Source organism: Pimephales promelas, chromosome 13, assembly GCF_988280905.1.
Source record: "Pimephales promelas chromosome 13, fPimPro1.hap1.1, whole genome shotgun sequence".
NCBI classification, from domain to species: domain Eukaryota; kingdom Metazoa; phylum Chordata; class Actinopteri; order Cypriniformes; family Leuciscidae; genus Pimephales; species Pimephales promelas.
Window position 1 is genome coordinate 10,949,603 of NC_142781.1, and position 16,244 is coordinate 10,965,846.

Below are 16,244 nucleotides of genomic sequence, written 5' to 3' on the forward strand. Positions count from 1 at the left end.
TTACAATATGATACAGAATTTACCTTATTTGCAGGCCGTATTATTTATTCTTTATTTGGTTATTTTATATGTTTGCTGTTCTTTGTTGTATTTTGTTTGATAATATGTTATGTGATATCTGTATTTACTGACTGATAGAAAGACAGGTAAGACATTTAAAAAAAAATATCATTCTTAAATATTAACGACTTGGTTGTGATAAGATTACCTTTTTAAACAAATAAACAATTTTATGTATATTATTTATGTAGACATAGCTGGAATTAATAGATTAAAATGTTTTCATTTTTATTATACGCAGACATTTTTTTTTTTTTTGAAAGAATAAACTGTTTAAAACAATTATACAAAAAAAAAATCGTCTTTCCGAGCGCCCCCTGGGGGCAAAGCTTAAAAACGCTTTTAGAAAAGCTGACCACATTTGCCCCAGACAAGAATCCATGGAACGAGAGGATTTTCCCTATTTATAGCATTCTTTATTAACAGTTCTTGACAACATAAACAAGTATCAAGTAGTATCCTATCTTTCTCAAAACTATGACTTGCTCTAGTGTTACAGTAGCCTGGTTTTAAGACTCAAAGAAAAGAGTTCTTGTTTATAACAAATCGTTTGCATCTGTTACTGTTCAGATTTACGCATGAACAACGTCCACAATAGAAGACCATTTATATTATCAAAGAAAGTCGCTTATTTTCACACTGAAATGTAAGTAAAGTAATAAGGCTTTCAGACTTTATATTGTGCTCATGTGGCAGACACTTCACGCTATGAAATAGACATCTTCTCACCGGGGTTTTCTGCCATTCAGAGTCAAATTCAGAATGACGATTCCCCAATTTGAATTGAGGTAGCAGACAGGATGCAGAAACAGCCAATGTAGAGTTTATATATGGATTTAAGCAAGTCAAATTAAAATGGAATGAACAGAATGAACTGCTATTGTAATAAATATATTTAAAAAATAACACAAAAGTTTGTGGTCGGTTAGATTTTTTCAGTAATATTTGATTTAATTTTAACATTGTAACAGTGTAAAGGTCTTTACTGTCACTTTTGACCTATTTATTGCATACTTGCTGAATAAAATGATTCATTTCCTTTCCTACTTAAAATATATAGATATATACCTCAATATAGTGGTACTGTATGACACAATGAAAAAAATTGACTGGAGAGTGTGAAGTGTTGAACTTAGTTTTGAGAAATATGTCTAATCAGTTGAGAATAACGTATAGATCCTACAGGCATAATTAGTCAAAACATCTTGGACCATTGAAATCAACTTCCTGTCATTCCAATTCAAAGTCCATTCCAACTTCCTGTGAGGCATGGCCAAATCGATTCAGATTCAATCTCGTGAATTGGAAAGGAAGTCAAAAGTTCCCAAACATGAATAGAAATTTAAGTGCCTTATAAACATGTCAATGTGCACCGTTTATTAAATAATGGACACTTTTTGTTTAGTTTTTTCTTGCTCATATCTTCTCTTCTCTATATTTCAGAGATAAAATAGCTTTAACTTACACAAGGCATGTTTAAAATAGAAAGCTGCTACTGTATTTAGCAAGTGGAAAATAAGTTGGACCAGTATCTATTCTATAATATACAATATATGCACAAATTTAATAAGTTATAACACAGTTCCAAGACCTGATTAATCATGATAAAGAGTCTTCAGTAGTGTCTTGATGAAAAGCAACAGGCGTTCCACCGAGGAGGTCTTTAATACTGGCCGAGCTGAATTTCAACAGATCCTGGTCTCAGATTTTGAGAGATAATACTGCACGCGGATGGCAGACTCCCAGCAGCCTTCAGTGCGTGAGCAGCTTGAGTCGTGCGATCCAGCTGCTGAGCAGAGAGGGTTCGGACGGGGGTCTCTTGGGGGATTTCGGCGCAGGCTTGCGTGCCATGGCTTCCTGGTAGGGTATGGTGGCGCTGTCGTGTAGGTTGGCATTGATGAAACACTGGCTCCCGCGGATGTGGTCGACCCCTCGGACGAGCTGGCGTTCGCCTGTGGGCCGGTAGGGCAGTGGGTAACAGGGCGACTCTTCTGAGATGGTGGGGATCTGTTCGTTACTCAGATACCTGTGCAAAACCTCCTCACCTGAGGACAGACAAGACACATCATATAAGGATGGAAACAATTTTAGGCCCTGTTTACAGCTGCGTTTTGGTCGACCGCATCATAAGTGGACGATCCTAAATGTCTAAAACATTTTAAGCTTAAAGGGACACTTCAGGATTTAGCATTAAGCTTTGTATTAGTAGAAAACCTGTAGTATTTTCTAATTAGCATGCTTCCCACCCTCATATCCCCCTGAGACGAGAGATTTATGTATTTTTTGTCTGAAATAAATCCTCCGATGACGAAAAAATCGTCATTTTGTGTCATCTGAGGATTTTTTGGCCAGAGGCTAAAGACTACAGTCAGTAGTAGGGGCCGTCCCGCATGTTCTCAACCCGCCCATAGAGGGCGATCTCACTCACAGAATGCAACATGACATCATGACTTTTGCGTAAACATATACGCCACTTTCGAGTCAGGTGGCGTGTTATCTCTACGCATTTTGAACTATCCGCGTGTATCCGCTTGTATGCGTGTATGTCTATGCCATTAACGTCCGCGTCATTCCGCGTGTCTGTACACGCAGTCAAATCTCCAGTCATAAATGCCATTAACCCCAGTGACGGTTAAGTTTAGGGATGGGGTTGAGGTAAGTCATATATTTATATAACGTTAAGTCAACGGCGTTCATAAACACGCTGAAAGGCGATTATGCGTCTTGATAGCACGCCAAAAATGGAAATACGAATTGGCGTGTCATACACACACTACTTCATGAGATCAGTCTGCAGAATGAACACATAGTGTCGGCCATATTTTTTTGGAAGCTAAGCTAGCTGGCTCTTGTTCTGTGGAGAAAGCCGAGTAGTAGGGGTTACCATCCTCTTTTTCCGGCTGTCGATGTCCGGGATTCAGCTTTTGCTTTCTGCAGTCGCCATTCATTGTTTACATGTACAGCTTTTGTTTCAATCTAACTGAATTCATTCCGATTGGTGAATCTGAATGTAGTGTTTACATGAACGCTAAACTAGTGATCGGTTGATGTGCGTTTTAACATTGCTAAGAAAATTCCCGCTCCTCCGTAAGAGATACGAGACGAGGTGTCGCTCATCGGTAATCACGCCACCGGCCTCGCGCCGTTCTCCCGCGGCCCTCACTCGTCCTGCTCGCCACAGTAAACATAATGAATGGCGACTGTAGAACGCAAAAGCCGAATCCCGGACATTTTGGGCGATCTCGAAACACATTTACAGGCAGACTCATCACAGAGACTCACTAGTAGCCTAAACTTGTTGTTTAACGACTGCGCTCTGTCACCGGTAGGCGTGGCCTCCTAGGGCAGCGATGCAAGTGCATTCTGGGAGTTGTTGTCTTTCATCTACATAAGCCAAAAATACACTTTCTGGCTTTCCTCAGTCTAGAGAGCTCCAAATTCAAAAATAATTTCACATTTCTTCTACATAAATGACCCATTTTAAATACACATTCATCTTTCCAGAGGTGAAGTATCCCTTTAATTGTTCACTTTCGACCACTTCCAGAGGTAGCTGAAAACACATTGCTTTCGTAAACGCTCTTGTGGTCAAATCCGTTCGAACAGCCAGAAAACACCGCCTACTCTCCGCCTACTGAGCTAACGTGTAAACATTATGGGAAGTACACAACCCCGACGTGATTTAAACTCAAGACCCAAGTTTGGTTTGAGGATGAAAAACATACCAAGTACAACGTTCTCAGAAAGTAGACAGTATGAAAAGGTATTAGCGTATGCCGTGTGGTTGATGTCCGGTGTTGCTAGCTGAGCATGTTTGGCTTGGCCCCTCAAAGTTGCGTTGGATTTTCTCCGCAGCGTAAAGGTTAAGAGGTCCATCTATCACTGTTTTCCAGGTTCATATAGTTAGTTCCTGGGGTAAATAAATATAATCGGTGTTCATACTGTTTTTGAAAAAATGGCGGGTGCTGGTGTTTTGCGTGCGTTCGGCCAATCAGCGTACACTAACGTCACGGATAGTTCCTATAGTCCTGGGTTAGACCCTACTCTGAAGTAGGAGCTCAATTAGTTCCTCTAAAGTAGTTCATAGAACTAAATTATGGCGCTTTTCAACTACACAGTACCAGATCGACTCGGCTTGCATTTGTTGTTTTCCACAGTGGTTTTACACTGTGTAAAAGTTGTACCTATTTTTTTAGAATCACCCCCGGCAAGGTTCTGAGCGAGCTAAGGCGAGCTGAGCCGGTACTAAAATGTGACGTGAAAACAATGCCGACTGCTGATTGGTCAGAGAGAATCGTCACCATTCAGTGTGTCATCATTTCACGTGCCAGATGGAGTATCCAGAATAACGCCGCCATGTTTGTAGTTTGGCTAGAGATAGTTACTAAACTTACTACTATTATTACTATTATGGCAACTCGGAAGAATACGCCGTGGTCAAACGAGGAGGTGCAGACTTTCCTTTGTTTGGTGGCCAAAGAGAGGATCCAGCGAGAGCTTGATAGGGCAACGAGGAACGTAAGGCGTCGCTATGACCACCGAGTACTATTTGTGGCGGTACTGTCTGCAATGGAACGGTGCGAAAAGCGAGCCGAGCCGAGTCAAGTCGAGCTGGTACTGGTAATGGAAAAGCGTCAATAGTTCCCAGTTCCTGCGGTGCGAACACGCCAAAGACGGGAACTTCTGCCAATAGTTCTAGGAACTATGAAAAGGTTCCTCCGCTGCGAAAGCCCCTATAGAGGAAAGCCTTCAGATTTGGGAAAAGTTACTTTTAAAAGTTACAATATTGCATTACTCCCTAAAAAAGTAACTAGTTACATTACTTTTGTACTGTTACGCTACTTTTGCTTTACTTTTTCTCTCTCACTCTCTTCCAGACCTTGTATGCGTGTGTTTTTTAATTTTCACATAATTCTTTTGTGCAAGTGTTTAACAGTAATGCATTCAACATCATATCTTATATAATAACATATGCCTTCATTTTCTTTTAAAAACACTTTAAGGATATTACTATATTCTAACTACTTAGAGCTATGTATGCCACACAAAAGATCTATTAACATAACAGCTTATATTACTTATATTTATAACAGCTTATATTTATATTAGTAATGTGTTGTTACTTTTGTACTTTATGTCTGTTCCTGCACATGCATAAGTGCTCGTGAAAAAGTAAGTATACCTCAAGTTAATTTTATTGAGTATACTTATGTACAGGTCAAGTCATCTTCATTTATATAGCGCTTTTAACAATGTAGATTGTTCCAAAGCTAGTATATATTTTTTAAGTATACTTTAGGTAGTAAGTATATTATTATCAATGTACTAGTATGTACTTGTAAGTCTACTGTTTCAATACTACTTGGGACTAATTTGGTCCACTTTTAATGTATAAAAGTATACTTTTAAGTGTAACAGTCGCAAACTTTGCAACAATGTAAAATAAAATTCATGAAGCCGCATGACCACTATGACTTCAGTACAACAGGAAAAAAACTCTGCATGTATTTCTAATCGGCAAAAACATCCCAAAAGTTTACCGATGTCGGACCCAAATGAACTATGGGTATAGAGATATTACCTCTTGAGCTACAGTACTTACAGAGACCAAAACGCAAATATTACAGTGTTATCTGACCTTTGTCTGCTCCTGCCCATGTAATTGCGCTTGTGAAATGTTTACGCTGACAGCTGGAGATTAACACGCTTCAGTTGTAGTTTACACCCAGGCAGGTGTTGCGCTTACCTTTCCTTCCAAGAGCCCAGGGTCTGGAGGGAGAGTCCGACGCGCCCAGGCAAGTGTCTACCGGCATGGACATGGGACGTGGCTTTCCTGAAGCACAAAGACAGAATCAGTCCAATTGAGTCCTTGTTGTCATAGTTATTTTAATTTTCACTAACAAATTGTGTAATTCAGATGGATAACTGTAGTTAAGTGAGTCTTGTTGATTCAGTGAATGATTCATCAGACTGATTCTAATTTTGTGAGTCCTTTATTTATTAACAGAACTGGCTCATAAGAGTCATTTATCCATGAATTAGATTAAACTGTCAGACTGATTTTGATAGCCTAGGTTTTTTTTTTTTTTACCATTCATATAATGAGCTGGACTAAACTTGTCATCTGGAATATAATTTGGTTTGCATTGGGGTCATTAATTTTAATTTTTTTTTTGCTGTTCAGACTACATGTTTGGATACGCAAAAAGAAAAAAGCCTTAAAGGGTTATTTTCCCCCAAAATGAAAATGATCCCATATTTTACTCACCCTCAAGCCATCCTAGGTATATATGACTCTCTTCTTTTAGCCAAACACAATCGGAGTTATATTAAAAAAAAAATATCCAGGCTCTTCCAAGCTTTATAATGGGCGTAAGTAGAGTTTTTAAAGCCAAAAATAGCACATCCATCCAAGTATACAAGTGCTCCATATGGCTCCAGGGGGATAATACAGGCCTTGTGAAGCGAAGCCATGGGATTTGTAATAAAAATATCCATATTTATAACTTTATAAACTATAATCACTGCTTCACAGTGACCTCTGACCCTAAACTAAAGCCTTTATAAACGCCCGGAGCCGTATGGATTACTTTTATGATGGATGGATGTGCTATTTTGGGCTTCAAAAACTCGACTTACTCCCATTATAAAGATTGGAAGAGCATGGATATTTTTTAATATAACTCTGATTGTGTTTGGCTGAAAGAAGAGTCATATAGTCTTCAGGGTGAGGCTTATTTTCTCTATTTTTGGGTGAACAATCATGTTACAGTATGTATAAGTGACAATAGTTTGGAAATGTCACAAAAATAAAGAACTGTTTGTTAAACAGGTTCTGACCTCTAGAGGGAGTCCGCTGTCTCAGTCTTGCTTGTGGGATGATGACCTCAGCTGGATTTACGCTAGGTTTGCTGGTGTAGTCGCTGGCATTTGAACGCCGTCTACCAGCTAAATCCAGAGAGGAGTTGGGCGACTCTGAACCTTTTGGTCTCATCTTCACACCTGCACATTCACTCGTCTCTGCATCTCTACAGACATACGGAGACAAAGAAGCATTATAGTGTTAACAATCGTGGATGAAGTATAGGTAAAAAGTTCATAAAAATAAGTACATGCATGTTCACTATGCATTTCTGTGCTTATTTGAGCTTATGGTGCATTCAAGTTCGTATGTAAGAGTTGTGAAGATGCGTTCAAGACCGTTAGGTTGGAGTTTGATGGCGATGTACCTTTTCTATAAAAAAATTCAGCAAGATCTTTGAATCAAGAATGCATAATTTGTAGTGCTTATTATGCCTAAGAAAGCAGGAAGTACAGAGCCACAGAGTTATTGATTTAATATGATGGCGATACGTTATCAGAGAAACAAATACTGACCGTGGGCTGTATGGCATGGAAGGAGGAGGAGGAATATAGAGATCTAAAATTGCCGATTTCTCCGGCCGCTTGATGGAGATTTGCACAGGATTTCTGGATGACTGGGCGGCCGGCGCATACGATGGGCTCTGAAACAAGCAAAGTTATTAATCACTCATCTTGCCATGTTTAAAATATGTTTGCATCTGATAATATGTGAAGAAACCCTTGCTAAATTACATCTTACATAATCTTTTTAATGAGAGTAACAGTTGTATCATTTTGATGTTAATCCTTCGACCTTTGATCTCAACACCAAATCACTACAATAACATACTTTTTTTTCTTCATCTCAAGGCCCTGCTTTTTGTTGAATGTAGACTTTCTTTAAGCCTTTAATCGTAGACTTTGCCAGGGCAAGAATGAAATTAAGTCCACATCATTCCAAAAGTACTGTTTGACTTAATTAACCGGTGATAGTCTTTATACTTAATAAGTTCCCTTATGAATTATATAAATTACATTTACAGATATTGAAAAGAACATTTGTTGGCAAGCAGGCCTTTCATTAATTGAAAGGTATATTTTGTAAACTAGATTTTTACACTTTCTTATGTGTTACAAAGATTTAAATAACAGGGGATAAAATTAAATGATTTGAAAGCATTTTGACACTTGTACAGTGGTGTGAATAAGTTGACCCCCATGCTAAAGTTGCCTAAAAAGAGGAATAAAAATCATCTTTTGGATATTGATCTTAATGCCTTAATTAGAAAAATGAGGAAAACTCCAACCTTTAAGGACACCAATTTTCTTTGTGAATGAATAATGTATCATAAATAAATCAATGTTTTTCCTTAAAATACAGGGTGCATAAGTCAGGACACCCCTATGTTAAATTCCCATAGAGTCAGGCAGATTTTTATTTTTAAAAGCCAGTTATTTCATGGATCCAGGATAATATGCATCCTTAAAATATCCCCACATCATCACACACCTTCCACCACACCTAGAGATTGGCATGGTTTTACTTCAGTTAGCCTAACAGCTGGTTTGATTTGCATTGAAAGATGATCTTATGGAAAAGACCCCATGCCAATCTCTAGGTGTGGTGGAAGGTGTGTGATGATGTGGGGATATTTTAAGGATGCATATTATCCTGGATCCATGAAATAACTGGCTTTTAAAAATAAAAATCTGCCTGACTCTATGGGAATTTAACATAGGGGTGTCCTGACTTATGCACCCTGTATTTTAAGGAAAAACATTGATTTATTTATGATACATTATTCATTCACAAAGAAAATTGGTTCCCTTAAAGGTTGGAGTTTTTCTAATTTTTCTAATTAAGGCATTAAGATCAACATCCAAAAGATGATTTTTTATTCCTCGTTTTAGGCAACTTTAGCATGGGGGTCAAAACTTATTCACACCACTGTATATATTGTAATGCTTAATGTTACACCAAGAGGTGGCGGTTTAAAAAAAGTTGTCATTGAATCATTAATTTTAAAGATTTATTCACAAATGCTGATTCATCCAATAACAAAACAAGACATTGACTTTTTTTGTAAAAAATTATTTCGTTCAAATGCATATATTTGCTAAATTTACTAAAGAAATGAACCACCTGTCAGAACCTCTAGTTTGCAAGTTATTTAGTTTTTTATTTTTATTCAGAATCGTGGGATAATCGCAATCTCCATTTTACACACAAAAAACACTAATACATAAACTATTTCTCATGGATTTTTACATTAACGTTTTTCCATCAAATGGAAATCGCTTTTCTTGAGCTGTAGTCTACGGTCTGACCTTTAAAAAGAATGGCGAGGGGTTTGAGAGAGTCCATATGGACTAATATTAGCTACAGTATTTCTAAAATCAATGGCTGCGTGACATTTGGACCGGGAGTTTAATCAAGTGGAAACACACATCCTGATGTGAAACCCTGCTGCTGGTCCAGCAATCTGAACTGATAATCAACACAAGTCAGCTGTGAAAGATCTGTGAAATCTACATGCATTTTCAGAGGCAAGTTAATGTGTATGTGGAGGGGAAGAAGCGTTTCATTGTTTTAGTCCTGCAACACCCATACAAACCCATCCACTCATGTTGAAACAATGAAAGTTCATGGAGTTTGTGCAAATGTGAAAAACACAGAGAAACACACTGCAAATACCTCACAGGCTAATATTATCTGCATACTGTAACAGTCTACACAAGAGTTCAAAAGTTTGGGTCCAGGTAACATTTTTAAATCTTTTTCTCTCTTAAAGTATGCTCACTTGTATTTATTTAAAAAAAAAAAAAATAGTAATCAGTGCTTTCAAAGCTAGCTTGATATTGCTAGCTTCACACTCTAGCTTTAATAATGTGTGTAATTTGCAATTGACTAAAGCATTAAAAACAGCATCAAACTGATTTTGGATTACTCAACGTAACTACAAAAAACTCAGATCCATGAAAAAAGACTACTTTTTTAACAATCCTGACGTTTCCAGGCCGAATCTAAACAGAAACAGCGATCTATAGGAGAGCGATGGCAGTACCTGAACGACAGGGGGTCTCCAGCGCATGTTCTTCAGTGGTGCGGGGGTGAAGCCACAGGTGCCTGACGGCCTTTTCTTCACCATCAGTGTCACATTCAGAGGATCTTCCCTGAGCTTCTCCACCAGACTCTTCAAATGCCAGCCCACCTGAGAAGATGTTACAGGAGTACATCAGTTTACTCTCACAAAACCTGTCAAAAACATCTCCAGGTCATATTTCACCCCAGAATCAATATGAATAAGAAATGATATTTCACTTAATGAAAATGAATCTTATTTCCAGTACGAGTAAATCCAGTATTAGATTTATTTGCATTGGGGAATGACGTTCATATTTATTGCGCAGATTTCTCATTACCGTAATGCATTTTCATTAGTGCAATAAATAAATGATATATTATTTAAATGGTAAATTAGTGTTGGGCAAAGATTACTCGTGATTAATCACATCCAAAATAAAAGTTTGCATTTTCATAATACATGTGTTTGTACTATAATTATTTTTTGTATATATAAATACACAGACATGCATGTATATATTTAAGAAAAATGTATTATTTATATATAAAATATTAAAATATTTATATATTAATATTTTGTATACATATACATGCACATATTTCTTAAATATATACATGCATGTGCGTGTATTTATATACAAAATAATTATACGCAATACACACATGTATTGTATGTATTACGTAAACACAAACTTTTGGATGTGATTAATCACGATTAATCGTTGCCCAGCACTATTATAAAAAAAACAAGCTTGGATTTTAATGCATTGTATTTTTAGGGCGTGCATTTTTATGGGCTGAAATTCAGCATGGTTGAATACATAAGCTGTGAATATTTCAATTCAAAACATTTCAAACACATTTTCATTATTAAAAATTCTATAATCCATATTCACCTTTCATATTTCACTTCCGAAATATTCAAACTGTTTAAAAATACAACCTATAATATTCAACAGGCAATGTTCGGTCTATTTTATGTCGCTTTGCAAATTCGCTTCAAGGAATTCAACACTGACATCCAGTAACTTCAGGAAAAGCAGTAGATTGCCGAGATTAATCTCCATCTGCAGTTAGTCTATCTCACCAGCAGGGGGTGTAGTTATTACAATATTAAGTAGTTATTAAAATATGTAGTTCTTTAAAACCAGACAAAAGATTAAGTGATACATGTTTTAAGAGAATACTTAAGTGTGTTAAGAAACATAGTCATCATGAATGTGTACTCTAAGTTTACTTCAGTGGGAATTTATTTCATTAATATTATATTACCTGAAAGTACAGTGTTTAAAACTATACTTCTAAGATCTGAAGTACAAGGGCACATTAAATACAATGAAGTGCACATCTTTTTCACAAGGTTGAACTTGAAATCAAACCTAGACATAAATGACCCTAAATGGGGGAAAGTTGATCCTACTGTAGCTGAACAAATGCAGTCTGAATGGCTTTATGCTGTACAAACACAAACGGTTCGGCACCAGTGCTTTCACTGTACAGTAAATATGAGGTGAATAAAAAACAGCTCTGATCCAAAACAATGATAAAGGAGTCCATAACAATACGGCTTTTCAGCACTGACATATCTCTCTCTCACATGGATCGGGTTTACTCAGTCAAACACAAAAAGCTCGCCATCTTGCTTCCTTTCACTCTTTTAGAGCAGATTAATTACCCATAACCCCCCTCGCTATCATGTGACAGACGGATGGGCTCACCACTGTTTGTCTGTTGACTTGTATCACCTCATCGCCCGCATGAATCCGCTGAGTTCGGTCTGCTGGAGACTGAGGAGTGAAACAGAGACAGACATTACTAATCAATTGAAGTAATGCTCTGTTTCTTGTTTTATGGTTCTTGGCAGTCCATTAGACACTATGAAGTGTTGTGAATGATGCTGGACATCGATGCAACAGTGTGAATAGTGAATAAAAGAAGATCGGCTCACATTTTCCGTGGTTCCGGTGATGATGTGAAGTCCATCGTAAGTGGATTTGATATACATCCCCTTCACAGAATAAGCAAATAACATTCAGTTGTTACACAACGAGCACAACAATACCAGCGAGTCGTGTGCGGAAAGTGTTGACACTCACCAGACCCTCGCCTGGTTTGATATTGGGGATGGGGACTTCCTCCAAACAGGTCATGTGAGTCTTCAAGGGGTCAGAGGTAACTCTCATGGTGGAGTCGCAAATGCCAGTCAAAACCCATGCCTTAAGTAAACAGAAAGAACAATGTCGTGGTACTTAGAATCCACCGTTTGTTTATTATAACTAATCCAGAACTCATATGCTTATGTAATATGCACAATTTGAAGTTGCTTCATACATATTTTGTCTCGTGTAGCTTCAGACTGACGGCAGAAGATCTGGGCTGTGTCTGAAATCGCCCCCTATACCCTTAAAGGGGTGGTTGATTGTGATTTCACTTTTCTAACTTTAGTTAGTGTGTAATGTTGCTGTTTGGGCATAAGGTCAAAGGGAGATATTTGCTTTTAAAGAAATCGTTTTGTAAGGACTACAACAAACGGCTGGTAGGAACTACACAAGCTTCCTCCCGGGTTAGTGACATCACTAACCCTAAATTTACATACACCCCACCCCCGGGAACACGCAGTACATGTTGAGAAGAGGAAGAGCTGTTGTAGTCGAGCACATTTGTGAGTCAGCTCAAATTTTAAAAGCGATTTATAGATTATCCTGACATAAAATGCTAATTGGAGATTAGACTCCACATCAGCAACATAAATTCATCAACTAACCATTCAGAGATGTCCTGTTGCATTCTACATTTGGTCAATTCTTCTTTGTCTCTCCATCTTTGTCTGACTCCGGTTTAAACATAAAAGGCTGAACAGTTTCTGACATTTTAGCCTGTGTCTGCGTGAGGTAATGAGGCTCTTGAAGCTCCGCCCACTGTGTCGGGAGCTGTAGCTCATTTGCATTTAAAGGGCCAGACACAAAACAGTGCTGTAACTTTAATATGCTGTATAAAAATCTCTATGGGCTATTTTGAGCTAAAACTTCACATATACACACTGGGGACATCAGAGATTTATTTTACACCTTGTGAAAAGGGCATTATACCACCTATAGACTGTAAAAAAAGATGGACGACGCCACTTTGCTCTTTTCTATCAGAAAGAACTGAAGCCGCCAATGTCCCGATATGGCGCTGACATCTTGGAACTTGAGTCTGCGCACTTGCGTTTTCGGGACCAGACATGTGCAGTTGTGAGCAGGAAGTGAAGCCGCGAAATCAAGGCCGCGCCCTCATTCTCGCTGAATCAAACACAAGCTCACGCCCCGCACTTTCATTAAGTGGCCTCTGTGTGCTCCGTTCTTCTCCAATGATGTCTTCTGGTTGCAGTACCTCGTTAAAATAAGGTAAATACAACTACTAACCACATAATCAACATTATGAAAAAAAGTCTGCTGGTGATTCAGTGACTACTTCGCACAGAGAACCTTTTAAAGCATCAAATAACTAACTAAAAACAAACACTTAAAATTACATCAACGTGATAGAAACTACTGTAAATGACAGAAACTATCTTTGGATAAAGGATATGTGAAGTGTAATTTAATTGTTTAGCTGGTCTCACGTCCCATTCAATAACATGGGGAGGCGGGGTTTATGACCTATACTAGGACCGGTCACAGGGGGGCGATCGAGACGTTTTGGCTTCACATTTGAGGGCTTGTGCGGCACGCTTGATACCACCCCTTAAAATAGGGCACTATTTGAAGCGACAGCCATTTTGTAGTGGCATTCAAAACCATAGCGGACATTATCGAGTGCACTCATTCAATCCCATAATGCACTTTAATAAAGAGTGTACAACTAGAGAATACCCATAATGCACTGTGAGGGTCGTGCTGAATGAATTCCCGCATCTGACCAGAAGATGGCGCCTGTAGCTGAATCATCCATCCATTTTCCAAACCACTGGTCCAATGTGGGTACAGCGTAATATCATACTGGTATAAATCGCTTTTTGATTGATTATTAAATTGTTTAATTAAGGTTTTAAACATTTACAATGACAGAGTTCGAGATAAATCGTTTCATTGCTTCTGGAGCTGCTAGTTTGCTAAGCTTCAAATGATTTTGAACGCTTCTGGGAAACACAGTGTCCGAATTCACTTACTCGTTTTCATTCACTCCTTCAAGTGGACTATGTTAGTGGAGTAATGTGGGGAATAGTGAACGAGGGTATAGGGAGCGATTTTGAATACAGTCTTGGAGCCATCGCAGCTTTCATTGGCCAAGGACGTCTGAGATGAACCAAAAATATTAACTTATCAAATCCCATCCAGTCAAATCACAAAAGAATAAAATTAAGTATTGCTAATATTATTTCTAAGTGCAATGCCTTACCCCATAGACTTCAAGTGCACATGAAATTAATGCTAGTTTTTACTAAACAGTCCAAATGATTGTATTGCATCCAGAACATTCCTTTGATGAAGATACTGTTATACACAGGATGCTCCAGAAAACATCTCCACACTTACAATGAACCCGAATGGATCACAGATAACAGCTGAATCTCTGACCCGAGAGAAGTTTGGGGAATTCATAAGTGCACCGCGTGTAAAACGTCGGACGGCAAGACTTTCTACTTACCACTTCTAATATCTTCTCCTCCATTTCAAACACTGTGCAATCCTGCAATTAAAAAGGGAGGATTCGCATGAGACACCACATTATGTTGAGTTCCCACAGGAAAACATGGACTGGTAAACATGAAATCAAAATACCAAAGAAAGTATTTAAGAAATGTAATATAAGGATCCGAAATCTGGAATGTGCTGACGGATAGGTGGAGAAGGGTCTGTCGCCTGTGTTTAATTACGGTTTAAAGACAAGTTTGACGGGATATAATTGCTGCAGAGTTTGGATCGCAGCGCTTGAGAGCTGTGAGACTATGAAGAGCAAAAACAGAGCCGAGACATCGATCACAGTTATGAGCCGCCCATCCCCACCGAGACAGTCTCAGTAAAACCATATGTTTCTCTGTGCTTCAGGACACATCTGTGTGTAAAGAGCTCATAAAGGCATACCTTAAGACACTCTTTGTATCATTAAACATCCTGCAAGTTTTATAGCTTAAAATGCCCTGATTATAAACAAAGCATTTATTTAATCAAGCTCCAAAATAGCTTGTTTTGATATTGGGTGACCTGTGACATCACACTGGCAGATAGATTTGCATATTCCCGCCTCCAGAGCAAGACATTAACGAATGGTTTTGCATCGTCGCACCATAGGCCCCGCCCACTGGCATTTGTTAAACTTGTGTTAAAGCATCCAGCTGTATTGGACTGGACAGCAACTGCATCACAATCTTAAATTATTTCATAATGCTTTGTCTGTAAATGACGCTTTTACATGGATAATGTTTTTAAAACACTTACTAGCTTACAATAGTGGGCGTTGACACTGTTTCTTATGCAATGACTTTAGCCAATCATAACCGTGGACGTTTACTGACAAGCCTTAAAGGAGCAGCACCTTAAAAATACATATATATATATATATATATATATATATTTATTTTATTTTTTTATTTACTTTTTTTTTAACCCCCCCCCCCCCCCCCATGTCATGACCCTTTTAAAAATACCAAGAATTTCTTAACTTTTATTTAAAGGTTGATGCAGAAAAAAAAATCTAACGCTGATGTGATATACATAAATTAATTTATAAAGCAGTATTTTAGTATCAATGACATGCTATTAAAGGTTTGTTAATATTTTTAATTACATTTCTTTATATATATTTTCTGTTTTAAGAATGTTTTAAATAAAGTTTTAGCAATTTTGCTGTGTTTTCTCATTTTCAATATAGCATTTATCCATTTTTATTTATTAGTTTTGTTTCATTTAGTCTTTTGTTTTACTGCTTAAACAATGAAAAACACTAAATTGAAAATGAAAAATTTTGAAAAGGCTGAAATAAAATGTTTTTTTTTTTTTTTATGGTTGTAGTTTATTTCACAACGATGACCCTGGAAAAATGTGTAGCCTATTAAATTTGACTGTTAACACAATATTAAAAAAATAAAAGAATTTGAAAATAAATAAATAAATTCTGCACTCGATTAAGACCGAATAATTCAATTATACAAAATAATTCTAAAATAAACGCATACAGTAATTATAATTTGTAACATTAATAATGTTTTGGATGCTTTTGACTGGTTTAATGCAAACTTGGCAAATGGCGTGTGACCATTAGAAAGCCTGCA

At 37.6% G+C, this 16,244-nt stretch overlaps 1 protein-coding gene across 1 annotated transcript in view; it reads right to left on the reverse strand.

Moving 5' to 3' along the window:
- Window positions 1–1,422: 1,422 nt before the first annotated feature.
- Window positions 1,423–16,244, reverse strand: part of cnksr3 (cnksr family member 3) — a 39,585-nt gene continuing 24,763 nt past the window's right edge. The window contains exons 5-13 of the mRNA XM_039692399.2: window positions 14,621–14,662; window positions 12,085–12,204; window positions 11,937–11,996; window positions 11,707–11,775; window positions 9,969–10,115; window positions 7,438–7,565; window positions 6,901–7,088; window positions 5,807–5,893; window positions 1,423–2,105 (exon numbers count right to left, since the gene is read on the reverse strand). Of these exons, the coding sequence (XP_039548333.2) occupies window positions 1,813–2,105; window positions 5,807–5,893; window positions 6,901–7,088; window positions 7,438–7,565; window positions 9,969–10,115; window positions 11,707–11,775; window positions 11,937–11,996; window positions 12,085–12,204; window positions 14,621–14,662 (1,134 nt within the window). The 3' untranslated portion in view covers window positions 1,423–1,812. The remainder of the gene's footprint in view (window positions 2,106–5,806; window positions 5,894–6,900; window positions 7,089–7,437; window positions 7,566–9,968; window positions 10,116–11,706; window positions 11,776–11,936; window positions 11,997–12,084; window positions 12,205–14,620; window positions 14,663–16,244) is intronic.